At 33.0% G+C, this 22,246-nt stretch overlaps 2 protein-coding genes across 2 annotated transcripts; both read right to left on the bottom strand.

Moving 5' to 3' along the window:
- Positions 1-2,687: 2,687 nt before the first annotated feature.
- On the bottom strand, positions 2,688-6,183 carry LOC11444426 (zinc finger CCCH domain-containing protein 39). The gene is made up of 2 exons (XM_003609232.4): positions 5,065-6,183; positions 2,688-3,059 (listed from the first exon to the last, which is right to left on the bottom strand). Exons 1-2 carry the CDS (start codon positions 5,804-5,806, stop codon positions 2,818-2,820), a joined length of 984 nt encoding a protein of 327 aa, XP_003609280.3. The 5' UTR covers positions 5,807-6,183; the 3' UTR covers positions 2,688-2,817.
- Positions 6,184-11,821: 5,638 nt separating this feature from the next.
- On the bottom strand, positions 11,822-14,500 carry LOC11440260 (zinc finger CCCH domain-containing protein 39). Its single transcript, XM_003609229.2, has 2 exons — positions 13,666-14,500; positions 11,822-12,254 (listed from the first exon to the last, which is right to left on the bottom strand). The coding sequence occupies exons 1-2, from the start codon at positions 14,288-14,290 to the stop codon at positions 12,067-12,069; spliced, it is 813 nt and encodes a 270-aa protein (XP_003609277.1). The 5' UTR covers positions 14,291-14,500; the 3' UTR covers positions 11,822-12,066.
- Between the last annotated feature and the right edge of the window lie 7,746 nt (positions 14,501-22,246).

Genomic DNA, 22,246 nt, shown 5'->3' with positions numbered 1-22,246 from the left:
AATTAATGGACCAAATATCTATCTAGTCTAGATTAAGTTTTAAACTTAAAAAATGACCGAGTGTGTCAAAAGTGAATTTTACTTGTTGTATTTACATACAAATGCCAATAGCTTAAAATCTTATTTACTATGAATGTGGCCTAAAAAGGTCGTATTGTTACTCAACTCAACCCACGTGAACGTGTCTGTGTGAAATATGATTGTTGCGTTATATATAGATGGCGTTACACGACCTGCATCACTTCTCTAGGTTATATGGCTCACTCGCCATATCCGCACACCATCTCTCAGATCATGCTTCCTTTTTTTTTTTGTCAGCCTAATGGTTAGAGCTAGGGGTGGGAATAGACCAGGCCAGGCCATGCTTTGATAGGCCTGAGCCTGACCTACGAAATTTTTTACAAGCCTGAGCCTGGCCTGTCGCCTATTATAGGCCGTTTTTCTTGGCCTGGCCTGACCTATTTAAAAGTCTGGACTGGCCTGAAAGCCTACTTACAGGCCTACTTTATATTAAGGCCATCAAATAGTTCATTTGGCCTACTAAATAAGCTAAACATGCCTTAAAGCCTACTTAAAAGCCTATTTAACTACAAGTAAATTTTAACTAGATTAAAGCCTACTTAAAAGCCTATAACAACAAAGCCTATTTAGGGACTAATAGATAGAGAAAAAGATGTCTATATTTTTAATGTATGCAATTATTTTAATATAAAAAATATTTTTTAATAAATAAGTATTAATAGGCCGGCCTATTAGACTTAACATGCTTTTTTGGAAGCCTAAGCCTGGCCTATTTAACTAAACAGGCCAGGCCAAAACAGGCCAGGCCGTAGGCCTCTGTAGGCCAGCCTGGCCTATTCCCAACCCTAGTTAGAGCTCACGCTTTTTTTTTCTTCCTTTAAGTAGCCTAATGGTTAGAGCTCACACATTATAAATGCGGAGAAGTGGGGTGTCCGGGGTTCAAACCCAACCCCTGCATATAATATGCAATATCCATACCAACTGATCTAAACTCATGGGATCTATCAGATCATGCTTTATTATAGTTGTGATAGTTATTTCTTGCTTGAAAATAGGAAGTGGACTCTTGTGGTCGAATAATCTATATTTATTGGCTTTAACAATTTCTAGTGGTCTTACCACCTCGAGTGCAGAGGGACATTCTGAAATTGAGAGAGATTTAGCTAAACCAACTTATATTGTTCTTGCTTAGAATGACCACCTCATATCCAACTATCTAGGCCTGAACCCACCTTTATTTGGACTGTACGCCGTTCTTGACCAACACCATAAAATATTTTTAGATGAAAACAATTACCAATGAGATCTTTTTGACAAAAGAAATTCAATGCACTTTGTTAAAAATAAAAGACTCAATGCAAACTATAGACATTGCTTTCTTGCTTTCTATACATGCGAATGAGTCACACATTTTTCCTTTGACACTTAACACAACTTATACAAAACTGAAGAAAATAGAAAATAATATAGAGATAATCATCCCAAAATCCGAGATGTCAGGTTTAAAATGATTAATACTACACAATTTGAGAATCAACTTTGAAAATAACATTGAAAATTTCTCCTCTCGCCCCCTTACATCCTCAAAATTCCCATAATTTCAATTTTACCTCTTTTATATTACAAAATTCAAACATGATTTGTCTAAATTGTACAATCCGAACACAACTATTAAAAATATTTAAGGATTTTTTACACATCTAAATTGTACAATCCGGATGTGCAAAAAGCACTTTTCAAGATTGTTTTACATTTTCCGGATTTTACGATCCAAATAGTGGAACAAATTTTCCAAGACTTTAGCCTCCTGATCCTTTTGTAGAGTTTGTCAATTTTTCTACTCTGCTACATGAAGGGTGTTTCAGTAAACATTATGGCTCTAAAGATTATTATATATGCTGATGAGAAAATTCTACAGCTCCACTTTTTCTTCTAAGGACTTGAATTGTGATAGCATTGCAACTTTGTGTGAAAAGTCCTGAAAAGTGCATTGAAGGTTCCGGTGCATCTTATACATCAAGATTATACAATCCCAAGGTTTAAAAATTTCTGATTGATAAATGAAGTTTCTTAACTCATAGTCTCATACTATTCAGATTTGGTTGTAAGAGTAAACTTACAAGAGCCAGTAATCTCAGGACACCAAGTAATCCTGTCTTGTTCGATACGTTATTAATGATCTACAAACACAATTTGTTTAGCTAACATGCATGAACTGAACTCAGGATACCAAGTAATCCAGAATTGCACTCTTAATTGGTAGTGGAAACGATCTACTTCAGGAGAAACTAATACTAAGTTGAGATTGTTGCTCAATAGGCCCCCTCAAAATTGCTCACATTTCTGAAAAAAGAAGATCGGGAGTTACAACCCGATCAATTGAGCAATTTAATGGGCAATCCAAACTAATTAAGCCAACGTATGATGTAATATATAAACCACACATATAAGATAATCACATTTTCATAGATGAATATAAAAGAACAGTAATTAAACATATTTAAGGTCTGGTTTAAGGTTCAGAAATTTGACCAATGTTAACCCAACTGAAATCCCAAAGAGAGTTTCTGAAGGTTCATAAACTGACAAATGCACCTGTCTCTTACCATAAATCTGTAACAATTCACAGTAAAAAAAAAAACAAAATTATAAAACTCTATGAATCCATCACCATCACCATCACCATCACCAATGACCATGTTCACAAAATCCTTATACAGATGAGGGGGTGTTTCCAAGAGCACAAAGTTCACTTCAGGTCTCCATTGCACTAGGCAAGTTGGGAAAAACAAGTGGTCAATCATCAATCCAATCACCATAAATACCATTGATCTTCTTGCCTAATTTCAACCTAAGTAAGTGCTTCTTCTTATCCTGCTCCTCATCCTTTGTCATGAGTAGACTTGCGGTGAAGGTAGTAGTAGAATCATTGGCAATACCTGTTGAGGCTTTTGGTGAAGTTGGAATGATAGATTTTGTTGAGTTTACTATGGCAACTGCAGCTTCAGCTTCAATGCCCATACCAGGAGCTTGTAACTCTGATTTGCAAGACCACCAATACTTAATCATCCAAAACAAAATACATGGAAACCAAACAGCTTCAATTGTTATAATCACCTTTCTTATCTATTGTAATTGTTGTTCCAAATATGCAAAAAAATAAAATTATCACACACAAATAAGCAAGATTTTATTTTAAAAAAAAAAGGTATACGACCACAACTGTGGCTAAGACGTTAAGGTTTTTGACATCTTTGTCATCGCAAGTCGCAACTCCAGCTGCATTAAAAATGTTTGACTGTAAAATTAAGGATTGCGACATTGCTGCAATATAAAACCTCGCAAATGAGGAATGTACCTCCAATTTTTTCATGAGTCGGACATTAAATTTACAGGCAACCATTAGCAGAAACCAAAAGACGAAACAGGATTGGAAAGATGAACAAAATATAATAGTTGATTGTTCCGAATCGCAAGCAAAAGCAATTACTCAAATTTCAATTGTATGATATGATTGAAAGATAAAATCAGTCACTTCGGTGTGGGAATTACTGGACACCTATGTTGCATGGACAAGGTTATAGGGTACCAAGTACGAGTATCAGGTACGAGAAGATAGAACATGACAGATTTATAGAAGGACAAGCTTGTATAGAAGATAGAAACCAAAAATAAGCATGACATATAACATAAAATATACAAAGAAACATCTTTCTTAGTTCACTAGATCACATATCAAAACTGAATAAGAAAATAAATTTTTTTATTTACTAAACGACAAACATATTTTTATTTATTTATTGTACCACGTGTACATATCGTAAAACTATCCTAGTGGAGTATCTAGCGTTTATAATTCAAAAGTAATTTTGGTACATACTTGGTACGTTACCACAAGTACAGTAAGAGTATGATTTCAATTTGTACTACCATGCTGCATAGTCGATCACAAGAAGGAAATCTTTCACAAGTTATTCCTAATAACATCTTAAAGTTCCAGTCAATCAACAAATGTAAAGCTGTGATTGATTACAAGAAGGAAATCTTTCACAAATTATTCCAAACATCTAAAAGTTCCAGTCAATCAACAAATGTAAAGCTGTGGAAAATAATTTTAATTTTTGACACCATACAATAGTAATCATCCACTAGAATATGGAGATGATTGAATATTTAAATTTATGAAAATCTAGTCATCTCTAGCAAATAAAAATTCCTGACAATGGGGTTGATGGGAAAAAGCAGAATTTCATTCAAGTATTATGTAAGTGATGTCAAATAGCGACTATAGCGGGGCTATTGCATATAGGAATTTGAAAAAATTGCTTTTGTCCAATGATATGCTTTTTAGGACAACATAATATGAAATAGCAGCTATAACACTGTTGCATAGGGAAATTTGAACAAAGCACAATTTTCTGTGATCCACAATTGACAACACTGTGTATACCTCCAATGGGGCAGCATTATCATAAGTGGAAGGTGGATTACAGCAGCTAGCCAAAAATCTGGTATATAAACATGGTATTGCAGCCTATGGTGGAAACAAGCCAGATATAATAGCCATTGCAGCCTATCGTGGCTGGAACAAAATCGGCCATGAATTTGACAACACTAAGATAAAGTAACCACTGATCGTACAAACAAGTTTTCCATTACTTCTAAACTGAAAGAATATCTTGATTATGATCAAAATACCAAATGCCCATTCAGAACCTGCTTTGCCTATAAACAAGAGTGAAATCATTTTTGGTTTAACTTGATTAACTACTATAGGAAGGCACTTTCTGCGAAGACAAGGCTAGGGACAACAAATAGGAGGGACAAGTTTATGTCAAACCAACCATGAAAATATCATACACAACAACGAAAGTGGCACATTCAAACACAGTAATTTGTACATCATACATCAGAGAAAATAACCTTCTACATAATCATCATAGAAGAACACAAAAACAGTAGAATTATATGATAAAGTTAAAATCAAAACCATTAATCAAAATAGGGAGAATGGAAATTAACAAACAGATGAGTTAACATTACCTGCTTCTCCATGAGCAAAGTCACAGGTCTCCCCAAAGGGACAGCTCCCTGTATGCTGCCATTGACACAGCTTAGTCTTCCAATAAGCACTCCTTGCTGGCTTGTTCACAGCCCTAATGCCTTCCAAATTGTTAGAACCATACCCAAAAGACTTTGGAGAACCAATATTTCCAACGCTTATTGCAGAACACTCTCTTGTTTTCCAAGAAGCATCCCTAAACCTAGCAGGATCCTCATGAAGAAAGCTACACTTATCACCATAAGGACATTCCTCACCAATGTAATACTTCTTACACAGCTTCATCTTGTGAATGATTTTTTGATCTTCATCCCAATTTGGTGGTTGCTGCCTTGTCTCCACCTGATGTCGTTCCTCGTTGCGAGGATCAACCAGCTCCTGCCAATTCCGCGGTGGCTGCCTTATCTCATCAGCCCCGTGAGCGTAGTTGCAATTTTCACCGTTTCTACAAGTACCAAACCTGAACTTAGTGCAGATTCGGGTCTTGAAAAAAATGCTGCTTGTTCCTCGGTTTGGTGGAGGCTGAATCATCCTTGAAGGAGGGCACATCAATCCACTAGGAGGGGGATTGTTATCAGCAATTCTTGCCCTCTTGAAGGAATGTGGCTCAAAGTGATCGTTTTGCATTGGGATTTGAGGCCTCACTTCAATGATATCGTTGTTGGATGAAGCAAACTGCGGTGGTGACATCCTACAGGTTGGAATATCGTCTGGAAAATTCATGGTTGTAAAGGAAAACGATTTAGATCAAATCAAGTGAAAGTTGGAGTCTTTTTTGATTTGATTAATGTTGATTAATCAGATCAACAATCAGAGAAATTTTAGAACTGATTCAATAAGTTCAAAATAGTTTTCAACCTGAAAGAAAACTATGCTGTTGAAAGATATACCTAATTTTGAGGCGGATAAAGAGATTCTAATAAGAAATTTAGAAGACCTAGATGAGAAAACCTTGATTATTTTATTCAGGTTGATCGCTGGTCGGTTTTAAGTAGAGAGAAAAGAGAGGAATATAATGAGACCACTATCAGTTGCAAGGTTTGAGGTTGTTTTAAGTTGGACCACCAAGTCAAAACCCTAGGGAGTCGCTATCAAATCAAACAAAGTGACCGTGTCAAAGTAACCCCGCAGTTGTTGTGTTTTTTTTTTTGTCCGCTGATAACCCACAGTTGTTTTAGGTTTAAAGTTATTGTTTGAGCGTGTATGTTTGTTTTTGTACGAAAGCCTAACTTTTTTTTCGTACGATAGCCTAACTTAATTGGTAGGGAAATTGTATTATTCCATTTGGATTTACTTAATTTTTATGTAAATTCATAAGTTATCATTAATGAAAATTGTATTTTAATAAACTTATTTATTTGTATAAGTTACTTTGCATAAGCTAAAAAATAATTCAATCCAAACATGAAATTTGTGATGCATTTAACTCTAGCATTTTTTCCAACATGAAAATGACAAAGTAATGCAATAGTTTTAGGGAAAATGGTTGGTACACATTGGAGTTCAGAAGATCAAGCAACATCTATATAACCAAAGTGAAGTTCTATTTTTTTTTTCTTTCCGGATGTCAGAAATGCAAAAGCAACATAATATGTCTTAGTTGAGGTGACCCAACTATCTTAAACAAGACAAATTTTACAAGTTGGTTTTATAGGTGGAGTGCATGATCAAAATAGTCGGAAAAATGTTAAACAACTTAATATATTCAAGATGAGCCCAAATTATGTCTTGAACAATAGTAGCCTCACATTTTGTTTAGGTGAAATGAACATATTTGTGCTCCTGTTTAGGCGAAATGAAGATATTTGTGCTCCTTCAACTTTGTGACCAAATTTTGCATCTCTCACTTGTCGTTTCTGCTTGACTTTTTGATTCTTTGACGTGCATTGTACACTTGATTTATATTCGCCAAGAATACTTTTCTTTTTCCCTTCAAGTTCATTAGAATATTCTTTGGCTACACCAAACTCTTGCCTCTTGGTTAAGTCAACAACAAGCTTCTTGTCTTTTCTTCTTAATATACACGCAAGAAGGTGCCATTTCTAACTTTCACACCATCTTATGGTTCTGAACTCATTAAGAACAACCAACCATCATTCCTTTGTTTTCCTATTTACATATCTACGCAACCTTAACAGACACCCATATTTTCTTGAGCTCGTGCCTTCACGCTCCACTTTCTTCTTGGGTGCTTTGTATTCACCGCTCCTTTAACAAGATAACTATAACATTGGTTTCTTTAAATTGGGTTTTTCTGTAACAATAGTAAATCCCTCCCTACTTTCTTGCCGTTGAACCCAATTAATAATGTCACCGTTGACTTTCCAAGTATATTTGGTGGGAAAAGGCACCATATCTACTTCACTATCACCAAGTTGGGACACACTAGAATTAACAATTGAAGGTTTCACATGAACAAAACCTTCATCACTATTTGGTTTTGCATCAATCGGGGGCTTCAACCTTAAATGATTTCAACTTTACGGAAGAATCGACTTTACGTGGATTTGAATTAACATAATTATCAACCATAACTATAAAAAAAATAATAACAAAAAATATTATTAATAATTAGATCAAGCATTAAATGGTACAAAATTTCAAAATAAATAAAAAAATCTTGGGATCAAACAAAAGTTAAGTGTCGTTGGGGTGATAACAACAATTAACTGTTGCTGGCACATGCAATAGTTAACTACCTTTACGACTATGTTAGACGAGTTGCAAAAATATGGCAAAAAATTTGGATAATGTAAACGGGTTAAAAGATGCATTTTCTGTTGCTTGACGTCAAATAATTGTGGAAACCTTCTAACAGTCCTTCTTGAATGATTTAAGACAAAGAATATGCAAAAAAAAGTTTTCTTTACTTTTGGGGTTTTGGATGGTAGAGGGAAAAAGATGGTAGAGGAATAGTGAGGTGGAAGTAGGCTTACCTGGTATATGTCATTTCCTAGAAAAGGAAGTTAACTGCCATTGGGAAAGTGAAAATAACAATTAATTGCCACTGGGCAACGAACGATAGTTAACTATCGTTGGAGATAGAATGATCAATTTGGGGTGCGAGAGAGCAATTTATGTGGCTTAAAAAGCAACTTTCTCTAAATTTTTATGCTCTTTCACCAAAGATCCATCACCTTTGGGTTTAGGAAGTTTGCGTTTGATGATTTCCAAGTATATTTGGGCTCTGTTTGGTAAAAATAGCGGATAACTGATAAGTTAGCTGATAGCTTTTAGCTGATAAACTAGCTGATAGCTTTTAGCTGATAAGCTAACTGAAGTGTTTGGTAAAAATAGCGGTTCAACTAGCTAATAAATGTAAAATGACATAAAGGGTATTCTTAATTCATAATAAAAATTATATCATTAATTTAAGTATTTGTAATTTTGTAAACTAATTTTTTTTTTAAAAATACTTTAAATTTATTAATTTAATATATCCTATGTATTATAAATTAAATTAATTTTATTCACTAAAATTTTATCTTATATTTATTATCATTTAAGTGTTTCTACTTTATAAAGAAAATAACATTTACCTCAAAAACAAAAAAATGGTAGCACTAATAGAGTAATACTAATGACAGAGAATAAAGAAAATAACACTTACCTCAAAAAAAAAAAAAGTAACACTAATAGAATAATAGTATTTTGTTCCGTAAAAACAAAACGAAGGTATATATTTTTTCAAAAAAAAAAAAAGGTCAGCTGATATATATACAAAAATTGGAATAAAGGGATAGTAGTATTTATTACGTAGCTTATTATAAAAATTATAATGGATAAAAATACAATTTAAATGAAATAATAAGGGTAAAATTGGAAGAAAAAGTGAGAAGCTATAAGCTATAAGCTCAAACGCTACTTGGAATAGCTTCTGAAAAATAGCTTATAAGCTCGTGAAATAAGCTATAAGCTCATGGTGAAAAAGTATTACCAAACAGAGCTTTTTTTGTCAAACGAGCTTATAAGCTATAAGCTAAAAGCTAAAAGCTCTTTTTTTTGGGTTTCCCAAACAGACCTTGGTGGGAAAAAAGGCGTCATATCTACTTCACTATCACCAAGTTGGGACACAACAGAATCAACAAGTGAAGGTTTCACACGAACAAAACCTTCATCAATATTTGGTTTAGCGTCAACCGAGCGCTTCAACCTTAAACGATTTCAACTTGACGGAAGAATCGACTTTACTTGGATTTGAATCAACATAATTATCAACCATAACTATCAATAAAAACCAATAATAACAAAAAATACTATTAATAATTAGTTCAAGCATTAAATGGTATAAAATTTCAAAATAAACAAAAAAATCTTGGGATCAAACAAAAGTTAAGTATTGTTGGGGTGTAACGACAATTAACTGCATTGCTACATGCGATAGTTAGCTACCCTTACGACTATGTCAGACGTGTTGCGAAAATATGACAGAAAATTTGGATAATGTAAATAAAAAATGCATAACCCGAGATCCACCGCCTTTTGGGGTTTTTGTGTTTCATTTGCTAAAACTCTAACATTTTAAAATAATTTCTAAGGTCTAACAACACTTGTTTTTATTTGGAACTCAATTTTTAAGATGTGAACATGACCTCCAAATTTTTTAAAACCGCAATGGTTTAGAGCACCTATAGACTATAATGGAGAATCCTTACCATATTTAATACTTTGTTAAACTGATTATGTTATCATGGTATCATTAAAACAGGTGCCTATAGAGAATTATGTTTTTTTTAATCACTCTCTCCGATCATTCGTGAACATTACATGCACCACTTCAACAAAACTCGTGTTATAACAAAATATTTAAGAACATTTAGAATGAGGAATTTCTCCCCTATGTAACACTCCTTAAATGTGGAACTCCTTTTATCTCTCAGTTGAGATAAATGATTAACGTGATATAGTGGATCATTGTTTACACATAAAAATAATCTAAGTTGTTAGTCAAAAACAACCTAAAACCATGCTCAGAAAGTTAAATGACGGATCAATCGAATTAGGGACAGTTGAATACGTGAGTCTATTCTCTCAGGTCAAGAGTCTCACAAAAGTCGTTAAATAATTTTATTGAAAAACATTGACAAAAAAAAAACTTAAAAACAATTTGGGCAATTCAACACCCAACCCAACTGAATGCAGAAATCAGTGGATTTGTCGAAACCAATCCAATAATGTAACATGTGGTTATTTACCTCCCTTAAAATCGGAGTCTCATATGCGGTTGGAGTTTTGGGTTTAACCCGATCCTACAGAAAATCTTGGTCCTTATCATCTCTCTTCATAGACGTGAGTGAGGATGCATTTTTATTTTCTCACGTGGTTTTCAAATGGGTTAAGCTAGCCATAAACTATTCTCACCATAACTTTTGCGCTCTCATGCTATAATATTGTTGTATCGCAGGTGGTGATTTATATCTATTAAATGTTGCATATCATTTACTTACAGGAGATATAATTATGGAGAGTAATGATCAACAAGACCGCAAGCTTCATCAAATAACTTAAGTGTTCATCGCCATGCAAACATTTGCCATGCACGTCATGTGGAGACATAAAATAGGTCTATGATAAGTGTCAAATTTACCTAAAATCAAATATATTTTTATTACACTTATTAACTTGTCTGGCAAGAAAACTTATCAAATTTCTTCAATTAATCATTGTAAATATCTGATAGTTAGGTTTTAGACACAATCATTGTGACTTTGATCTATTTCCATTTGATTTGTAGTTTGAAAAATCAAAGAATTCAAAGAGGATAAAAAACAAAGAACATGATGCTTGGGTAATTCGCTAAATGAGCTAACAAATAGCTCAGCGAATCAACACGGTGAAAATGGAAAGAAAAACATGGCAAACCAATTTGTTAAGCGACCCACTGAAATGCTTAGTGAATCAAAGTTAGAGATTGGAGGAAGAGCAAATTCGCAAAGTAAGCACACCACTTCACTTAACGAATCTTGGTGGTTTTAGTGACCTCGTGCTGACACTTAATTCACTCTGAAGCAATATTAATTCGCTATGCGGGCCTCAATTTGTTTAGGGGATCTTCACTTTCCGGCCAACTATAAAAGACAATTCATATCACAAAAATGGGCATTCTTTACAATTTAAAAGAGAGATTTACATAGGAAGAGCCAAGGAGAACGAGCACACAAGGTGGAGGAGCATCAAGGCTTGATCTACCAACTTCGGGAGCAAATTCATCTCCTACTCATCTCTATTGTAAACATGTCATGAGCATGAGTAGCTAATTTTTTCTGTGTTGGGATTAGGTGTAGTTAATTGTGATTCTATTGTAAACTCTTGATTAGAGTGGTTATATATAATCTTGTTTTCGTTATATCTATGATTTATTCAATGTCTTAGTGAAATGGTATGTTAGATTAGATCTCGTGTTGTTTGTCCGGAAGGGTGACAAGGGTCTTTGTTGATTCACATAGGATTTCATTTCTCCTCGTACTATTAGTCAATAGTCATTTTCTAATCACGCCTCAAAAAAAAAAAAAAAAAAAAAAATAGTCATTTCTCATCATAGTTTTAGTGGTCTTTTTTATAGTTGGTTAGCAACCTGCCATCATATGGAAGGTGAAGCACACATAACTCTCTATGGAACTTCTAAATTCCAAATCTTCTAGCACACATATAACTCATATTATTAATAAGATAATTTATGAGTCTAGAACTCAATTGAGAAGCTTTCATAAATCTTACTATGAATAAAATACAGTTTGGTTCTCTGGTTATCATCATATAGGGAAAAATGCCGCACCCATGTTGAGTACACATCTCATCTGCAGACAACTGTGGATGTGTCCAACCATAAAACTGTACCAATTAATTAACAGTACAAAAGAAAAAAACAAGAAAAAGCAATAATAGATAAATCTATGAATTGACCCTGTTTCCAAAATTCTTTGTTAACGCAGAAGAATGCTTATCCAAATGAGGTGTGTTTCCACGAGCACAACAAGAGTAGTTCAATCATCAATCCAATCACCGTAAATACGATTGATCTGGCTGAATTTCAACCCAAGTATACGTTTCTTCCTAACATGCTCTTCTTCCTTTTCCACAAGTAGACTTGCAGGGGAGGTGGCAGCGTTTGTTGAATTTTCTATGGTAACTGCAGCTTCAGCTTGAATGGCTCCACCAGGAACTTGTAACTCTGATTTGCAAGACAACCAATACTTCAGGAGTCAGAACAATATACATGGAAACCAAACAGTTTCATTTGTTATAATCATCTTGTACTTTTTGCTCACAATATGCAAATATAAGTTATCATATATTTTACACACAAGCGAACAAGATTTTTTTAAATATAAGGTCTGCGACCATGACTGTGGCTGAGACGTACAGATGCAAATATAAGTTATCATACATTCACACACAAATGCAGCTGCATTAACCATATTTGACCCCAATATTAAGGATCGCGGCATGGTCACAATTTAAAACTTTGCAAATGAACAATGTACCTCAAAATTATTGTTGAGTCAGACATCAAATTAATAGGCAATTATCAACAGAAACTTTAAGAAGAAACAAGCTTGGAAAAGATGAACATAATACAATAGCTTATAGCTGGTTATTAAGAATCACAAATTACTCTAAACTACAACAAATTCTAGTATCTTAACAAATGTAAAACAGTGGATTTTTTTCTTTTAACTTCCAACACAATACAATAGTAATGATCCATTAGAATGAGTGGATTAGCTATTTTAATTTATGAAAACTTAGACATTTCTATCATATAAAAATTCCTTCTCTCAAAAAAAAAAAAATCATATAAAAATTCCTGACAATGTGGTTGACGGAAAAATTCAGAATTTCATTCAAGTATTATGTAAGTGTTGTTAAATAGCGGGATTTGAACAAATCACTATTGCCCCCACCAAACTTTATTTAGTACAAAATATTGTGAAATAGCGGCTATAGCACTATTACAGAACATATTTGGAACTAACCACATTATTCCGCAAACTGCAATTAACAACACAATGTAAACCTCAGCTAGAGCAAAGTTATCATAAGCAAAAGGCGGATTATCGCAGCTGGCGAAAAATATGGCTTATAAACATGGAGCTGCGGCATATGGTGGAAACAAGCCGGGTATAATAGTCATGGTATAGACTATGGCCACTAGCACAAAGTCCGCCATGCCACAGCCCATTTATGGCAGAAATTTGATAACAAGGAGATAATGTGATCATTAAACAATGATGGAATCATTCAGAACCTTAGGAAGGTACATTTATGCAAGACAAGGCAAAGGGACAACAAGTAGGAGGAGCAAGTTTATGTCAAACCAAACATGAAACATCATGCACAATACAAACAACAAAATGACACACATAAACCATTAATCAAACACTCTAATTTGAAGCCGAGTTGCGACTTCCCCACAAAACTCAACGCACGTTCTTCCATTTGCACATTATATCACAGAAAATGACATTCTGAACAACATCTAAAAAATAAATAAAAAAACATATTTTATATAATTAAACAAAATAAAGCAATAGAATTATATGATAAAACCAAAACCAATAAGCAAAATGAGTTATTGTTACCTTCTTCACCATGAGCAAAGAGACAGTTCATTCCAAAGGAACAATATCCTGTATGCTTCCAATTGCGACACAGCTTAGTCTTCCGATAAGTGCTCCTTGCTTGCTTGTTCAAAGCCCTGCTGCCTTCCAAATTATTAGTTTCAATGGTTATTGCGGAGCACTCTCTCAATTTCAAGGAATCATCCCTAAACTGTGCAGGATCTTCATGAAGGAATATACAGTTATCTCCATATGGACATTCCTCCCCATTGCAATAATTCTTGCACAGTTTCATTGTTTGTATGATTTTTTTATCTTTAGCATGATTTCCCAGCTGCATCCGACCTTCGCTACGCAGACCAACTAACTTCTGCCAATGTGGTGGTGGTTGCCTTAACTCTTCAGCTCCATGAGCAAAGTTGCAATTTTGTCCGTTTCTACAAGTACCAAATCTGAACTTAGTACAAATTCGTGTTTTGTAGAAAATGTGGTCTGATTTGTTTGATTGAGGCAGGGTCATCCTTGGAGGAGGACATATCAATGCATTGGAAGGAGAAGTTCCTTCTCTTTTGAAGTCATTGTTGCTCAATGAAGCGAATTGCGGTGGGGACATCTTAGAGGTTGGAATATCATCTGGAAAAGCCATGGTTTGTTGCCAAAGGAATGTTTCTTTTTGATAAAGTTCTGTGAAATTTTGAGACTTTTTGATTTGATTATCGTTCAAGTTCCAAGTAGTGACATGCAGTTGGATGCAAATTTGATCTGAAATTTCTGACAGATATAAGATCTGAATTTTTTAGTCTTCTTGATCTAATTATTGTTGATCAATCAGATGAACTGAACTAAAAAATTGAAACAAAACATAGTAAAATTTTAGAGCTGAATCAAAAAGTTGATAATAGTTGCATGCAATTAGTTGAAATGTTAATCAAATAATCAATAACAATGAAAAGAAAACAGTGATGACATCTGAAAGACCAAGATGATAATTTTGGGAGAAAAACACGATGGATGGGATGATCAAAGGTTTGGTTATTGTTTTCAGGGTTTGGTCGATAAATGAGACAAGCATATATATAGTGAGGAAGTGGCAAGGTTTAAGGTTTTTTAGATTAGATGGGGACCTCTACTATGTCAGAACAGGGCAGAGATCATCTCATGTGAGAATACCACTCCAGGCTGTCCAGTTATTTCAATCATGATCATTCCATTAGTCTTTTATGTTTTTCAATGAACCTAGGTCAGCCAAATCAATGGCTGGGATTCCACGGACCCTCCAGTGGACTGGAGAGGATCCTCTCCCGTCAGAACAAAACAAACAAATATTAACACTTTTTTAATAAGGGTAATATTATTGATTGGTGCCAACTCAACATGAGTAGAGTTATCTACCATTTTTTATAAGTAAATAAAAAAATTGCTATTATTATTTGCTTAATGCAATATGAATGCATTAAATAGATAATATGAACACATTAAATAAACCTCATTTATATTTTAAAAAAAAGTTTTTCCTTTAAAAAAAAACCACGATTCACCATATAAATTCCATGAACAATGTAAGTGTCATGTATTATTGTCAAGAAGAAAGTGTGTTCATACATCATTACTATATTATTTATGGTCAATTTTTTTTTGCTTAAAGAGAAACATGTTAGAAACACATAATTTGAGATTTATCATTAACCAATTTTACTACTTCACTAACACAAAACGTATTTGGGGTCCCATTTGTGTTTGTAGTTTGATGTCAAATTAACTATTACTCATAAACAATACAATCGTCTTGTTCGTTGAACCTGGCTGCTATTTTGCTATTGTTGTATGCTTCTTGATTGCGCCCAGCCGGCACTTCTTGTGTGGCTGGAGCCGAATATATTTGCTGTAAAAAAAAATGCATTCATCTTGTTAGAATTGGATTTTCTGTATTGTAACGGATCTCAACCGTCGACTTTAAATCAACGTATGAGATCATTTTAACTAAAAAATCACAGTTTTTAATTTAAAATGTCTGATCTTAGATTGACGGTTGAGATTAAAAACTACATGTAATTTAGTATTGATTACTGTAGCAAATCTTGTCATAGATATGGGTGAGGATACATTTTTATTTTCTTACATGCTTTTTAAATTGGTCGTGCTTGTGTTGGGTTAGCCACAAGCAATCCTCACTGATTTTGGTGTTTTTCAAACTTAAGATAAGCTATTATGATATAGTGGCCTGTTTGTTTTTGTGGCAAAAATGTCTTCATTGTGTATCTGTGTAAAAGTTACAGTGTGCAACTTGATAGTAATCGCTCTATGTAATATTACTAATGTTGTTTCAAATGCTTTATAAATAATGGAAAATTCTGAAGTCAAGAAAATAACTTTTCTGATGAAGTTAATACTATAACATCAAAATTGTAGTGAGTAATACCCCACTATTTGTACAGCGGCATCAAAAGTTCAGTCCCCATACTATCGTTAATTCATCAGATTAACAAAACTACACTTAATCTAATTTTATCCTACCTTGTTTCAAGTGTAACACCCCACAAAACGTAACACTTAGACTATCACATAATATCATCAAATCGGTTTGCATGTTAAAGATGCCAACGATAAAATAGTACCTGTAAATCCAAGATGTTACAAGCATTACTAGATGAATTACTATTGATCATTAATCACTAATCAACAATTTAAAAATGAATCAAATATTAAAATCAAAATTAACTTTTTCAAAAAAGTCAGTTTCCTGATTGCACCGTAGAAGCTCGCATAAATAATTTACTATACTTCTTGCATTAAAATATGTAATTAATCGGTAAGACCATTGTCAGATGTTGACGAGGAAGGTCATATGATTCTCGTATCTCCGATAAAAGGTAACATTAAATGTTGCAAATTGTTTAATTATATGAGATATAATTATGGAGAGTAATGATCAACGAGATTGCATGTGTCATAAAATAACTTACGTGTTTGTCGCCATGCAAACATTGACCATGCACGTCACGTAGAGACATAAATTGGGTCTATGGTAAGTGCCATATTTAACGGAAAATTCAATATATTTCATTGAACATATTAACTTGTTTAGAAAGAAAACTTTTCAAATTTCTCCGATTTATTTTAAATATTTGATAGTTAGGGTTTAGACATAATTGTAGTTACTTTGACCTATTTCCATTTGATTTGTAAGTTGAAAGATAAAAAAAGTTCAAAGAGGACAAAAGAACAAAGAACTGATCCAGCTTTGGGCAATTTGCTAAATGCGCCAACAAATGACCGGGCGAATCAACATGAAGGGAAAGAGGGGCAAGATAATTCATTAAGCGACCCACTAAACTTCTCAGTGAAAGAGGGGCAAGATAATTCAACGCGTTTCGGCACCTCAAACATAGCGTTTTGGCCCGTAGACATGATTCTTGTCTCTTGCAAGCATGTTTGGTTTTTTCTTCAACAATCGATTATGTCTCCCAAACTCGATTCTACCAAAAGCCAGAAATCCTAGCTTCTAATGTGAATCCAAAATCAACTTACAAAGATTTATCATAATATAACACTTATCTTCAATCGCCAAATATCGAAAATTAAATATTTTTTCATGTACCTAGATTAAATTCTAAACATAAGTTCTTACATCATTTATAAATTTGGGTCATGTTAAGAAGAAAAAAGGGAACAATTATTGGGTTTAATAAACAAAAGTCAATTTTTAAAATTTCAATGTAATGAATATATAATTTTTAAGATAAAATTTTCATGTTAAACTTCTTAGAACACATGATAGCATTTTCCTATAAATTTTGGAGGGCTATTTTTAGTCTAAAGTCTAATACTCAATTGAGAAGCTCTTGTAATCTAACTATTAACAAAACACAATTTATTTATCCACGCTGTATCACATTTCTACATGTCTAGTATTGTCTGTTTATTTTTGATGAATAAAAGGGGCTAAAGCCCCATAGAATTAAAAACCTCAACAAAAAGCCAACTACAATATCATCAGCTAACAAGTCATTTGAAAACAAGAGCGTAAGAAGCCTCTACCCCAAATAATAATTTGTAGGCCATGAAAAATTCTCCACAACTCAGAATCTAGAACATTTGCGTGCAGCACCAACTTTTGAATAACTGAGTAGACACCCCTAATGACACATGATCTTGAGTAGACCAGAACGATGAATAACTGATGAAATTGCTTGTGCGAGATGATTTCTAATGCGGGCAGATGATGTTCTCCAGTGCGGCCAGCGGCGAAAATGTTAAAATAATACATAACTAGACTCGAACCCGTTTGAGTTTCATATGTAAATATCAAATCAGGTGTATTATTTGAAATCGTTAATTCATTAATCATCACAATGTAAAGACAATAAAAGAGAAGAATATAATAGCATCAATCATCACATTATAACATTCAAGAAGCTTATGTAATTATATGTTACACATCTTTTCAAGAACATTGGAATTCCATAATTACATCAATAGTCGATCTTTGTCAAATACTACTATAAGTTTTTGCTATTCAAAAGTACTAACTAAAATTGTTTCATAACACATTCAATACATGATACTATCAAAAGAAAAGACAAAATTACTTTGGAGTACAATGCAGTGGTCCAATGATTGGTGGAGTTTAACTATCAAAGGCTCCTTTGTTGTCATTAGCATTTATGGCTGCTTAAGGAATCATTCTTAATTTTGTGCATGATATTATGCTTCTATTAAGAACCTATCATTTGCCTCACAGTTAGTGTCGTAATGCGTCATTTGTGATTCCTTCTTCTATATTATGCTGACCAAAAAATAACATAGAAAATAAATAAAAAATAGCACTAAATGTATTGTTTTAGAGAGAATAAGAGAAAGGGATAATAAACCTTCAATTGTTTCTGCCTCTGCAAGAGCCTGCTGCTTCATCAATGGGAGACTTTTCATTGAAGACCATAAATATTAATGTTAAGTTACAAACAATTCAAACAAAGGATTAATTTCAAATTTAATTATAATAGTCAAATAAAATAATAATATGCACTTAACCAATAGTAGAGAAGCAAGATGATGATAAATTCAATTCGAAAAAAAAAAGGAAATAACAAATGCATTACAAAGTCATTTGCTTGCATTAGTGGTCAAATAGAAATTGTAATCAACTGTGAAATTTATAATCTGTTTGACTGGTGATGTTTTTCTACCATAAACCAAATGCTTGAAAAGTATATCTTTGCTAAAGTCTTGCTAAAATTTATCTAAGTCAATAAAGTATAAGGTATGTTGGGTTTATAAAGCATCCTACACACATAACAAAATCTAAATAAGTTTAAGTATAGAATATTCACTCATGAGTATAGCATTATAACATATATAAGAGTCTTAAACATTCATTTAATCATGTTATAATCAACCAAAAAATAATACCCATACTTATTTGAGTCTAAAACATCAAGTAAACAATTGCAGAGCTGCTCATCATCCTCCGGCAATCATGACTTTAGAGTTCATGCAACTTTCATCAACATAGTGAAAAGCCAATTTCTCTTATCAATTGTGACACCAAAACTACATGACACATGCCATTTGAAAATTTATTTTTTATAGGATACTAAATGAAATTGTTCAAATCACACAATTGCAACTTCTCAAAAACTTTCATGGGATATGATACAATGGGTAAACACGCACATAGCAGTCCTCACCAAGATCAGCAACAATGAACCAACACCACTGCAAAAAAATTCCAAAAGAAAAAAGAACAATCCACAAATATTATCAGTTATAAAAGGAATAAACTAAAAAAAAGAAGATAAAAATCCCTCATCAAGTAGATGAAGAAAGTGAAAAAAACTGACCCAGTAAATCGTCCAATGCAGTCGTATAAGTGCTTAACAACTTGTTCAAACTCCAAATTTCATGATCGTCAAAATCCATCTCCAATTCTGTCTTGCAGAAACCGGACTGGAATTATTGCCATTAGAATCCATATTTTCCATCATCTTTGCTAGAGCATAAAAAGGGCTAATCACAGAACCGGAAGCCATGGCATTTGACTCCAACTATGGTTCAGCTACGGCAAAACAAACAAAATACAAAATGGAATAATATAGTTTAATTTTTTTTTAGAAACAACATCATATATTGAAGATAACATAAACAAATTGACAAAACGTTCATGAATCACATAATTAAAAAAGAGCTTCATGAGTCACAATCCACCACCGTCTTCGATCCATCCGATTTGGCCTTCAAAAATATGATCAACCATCACTCAACCTCCTTCATGTTCATTTTGACTCTTTTAATTTCGTAGCTTACAATTGAGAAATTCAAGACAAATATTAAGATGAAGGAAGAAAAGGAAGAAAATAGAAAAATTCACTTAAGATCAAATCAAGAATGATAATTAATGAACTAAACTAATGAAAATGAATAGAAAAAATAAATAAATTATCAAAGCAAAGGGAAAGATTAATGGAAAATTCTATAGTGAAGTCATAAAAATGACTTTTTTGGCGAAGTTAACACCGTAACATAAAAAATGTAACGAGACTACACTTAATCTAATTTTATCATATCTTGTTATAAGCTAACATCTCACAAAATGTAACACTTAAACTATCACATAATATCATAAATTTTGTTTGCATGTTAAAAATTCCAAAGATAAAATAGTATGTAAGTCCGATGTTGCAAGCATTACTAGATGAATTACTATTGATCATTAATCAGTAATCAACAATTTAAAAATAAATCAAACATTAAAATAAAAATTAATTTTTTCAAAAAAAATCAATTTTTTGACTGCACCGTAGAATCTTCCAAGCTGCAAAATTGTTTGTGATGTATTAACAACTAACCACGATGCTTGGAGTGGTGCTAGTTTCAAGGATTTAGATGAAACCACCCACTACTCATTGGTTACCTATTTTCAAGCAGCAACAAATATACGTGTTCAGGTTCAAGAAACTGGCCTTCACAATATCAAAATATATGATTCGTAAGGTTACGTCCTTTCATTTGCAAAATTCAAAATATTAAAATAAAAATATATTGATTCTCCTGCTGTCTGTCTAATTTACCACGGTTTAGGTTTTCATGGAAATTAGGGTAGTTGAGTTTGCATGAAAGTAGGGTATTCTATTTGTAAACGTATTAAATAAATAGGTGTACAACAACTTGTCAAAAAAAAAAATCTACATAAACAATATATATATATATATATATATACACAAACGATGACACAACATGATATGAGAAATAATAGGGATTGCTGCATTTTAAAGAGGTAATTTGTTAGGTTAAATTGCTGCTAACCTAATGCAGCCTTTTAGAGGGAAATTATTAGGTTAAGTTATTGCAGACCTAATAAAATTAATAAATAAGGATACAACATTGATTCACTGCAAAGATGGGGATGAGATGAGGATACCCAAGCCCATCGGAGATGAGGATTTGAGTCTGATAAAATTCCTTTCCTTGACTGTTTCAATATGTTGTAATGTGTATTTATTTATACAATGATTGTATTGGGCATCAAGTATGTCTAACTTGAGCCTCAATTATCTCTAACTAATGTACAATATTCTTGGATATCAAGTATCTCCAACTTGGACCTCAATTATCTCTAACTAATATACAATATGCTAATATTTATACATTGAATATTTAATATTCTAATACGCATTCGTAGTTAAAACGGGGTTGACGAATGTTGACACTATCTCTGAAATCTTCATGAAAATGTCAGCTATTTGATTGCGAGATGAGACTTGTAGAACATATACAGGATCTTTAGTAACCTTTTCACACAAAATGAATATTCATTTCAATGTGTTTTGTGCGTTGACGTTAGATAGGATTACCTGACAAGTAAACAACACTAACATTGTCATAGTAGACAAGAACGACTTTGATGATCGGAGGCCGAGTATGTTTAACTTGAGCCTCATTTATCTTTAACTAATATACAATATACTTGGGTACCTTGAGCCTCAATTATCTTTAAGTAATATACAATATACTAATAATTTATACATTAAATATTTTATATTCTAATAGATTCAATTTCTCATCTATTGCATATGAGTGGGATAACATGTAAGCATACGAGAGTCGGGGATAGAGACGTGGAAGGTAAAACCTATCTCCATCCAGCCTCATTTCCATGTTTAGTTGTTGTAATAAAAATGATAAAATTATATATATAGTAGTTTAAATGAATGATTAAATTCAAATAAAGGAACTAAGCTAAAACCATATATATTTTTTATAAGATAAGTATAGATAAATAAACGTGCCTAAAAGGTTTTGTAAAAAAAAAAAAAAAAAAAAACATTATCTTGTAAAGAAATGTGTCACAAGTCTCCACAAAATTTAAATAAGTAGAAATATAAAATAATTGTTTTTGCCGCCAGTTATGAACCTGCAGCTTCCAAGCTTAATAAACAAAACTAAGCGAATTGAGCTATCTAAAAACTTGATTATTTTGTTAACTTGAGAACTATTAATATTAAACTCATATTTTTTGAAGATAAGTAGCATTCATAAAAAAATTGTTTTTCAGAGGCCTAAAACATCTGTAATGCCTTATGTTTAAGCTGGCTCTGATCAATTA

This window comes from Medicago truncatula, chromosome 4 (assembly GCF_003473485.1).
Source record: "Medicago truncatula cultivar Jemalong A17 chromosome 4, MtrunA17r5.0-ANR, whole genome shotgun sequence".
NCBI classification, from domain to species: domain Eukaryota; kingdom Viridiplantae; phylum Streptophyta; class Magnoliopsida; order Fabales; family Fabaceae; genus Medicago; species Medicago truncatula.
The sequence above is the reverse complement of the archived record's forward strand: the minus strand, read 5'-3'. Positions and strand labels throughout refer to the sequence as shown.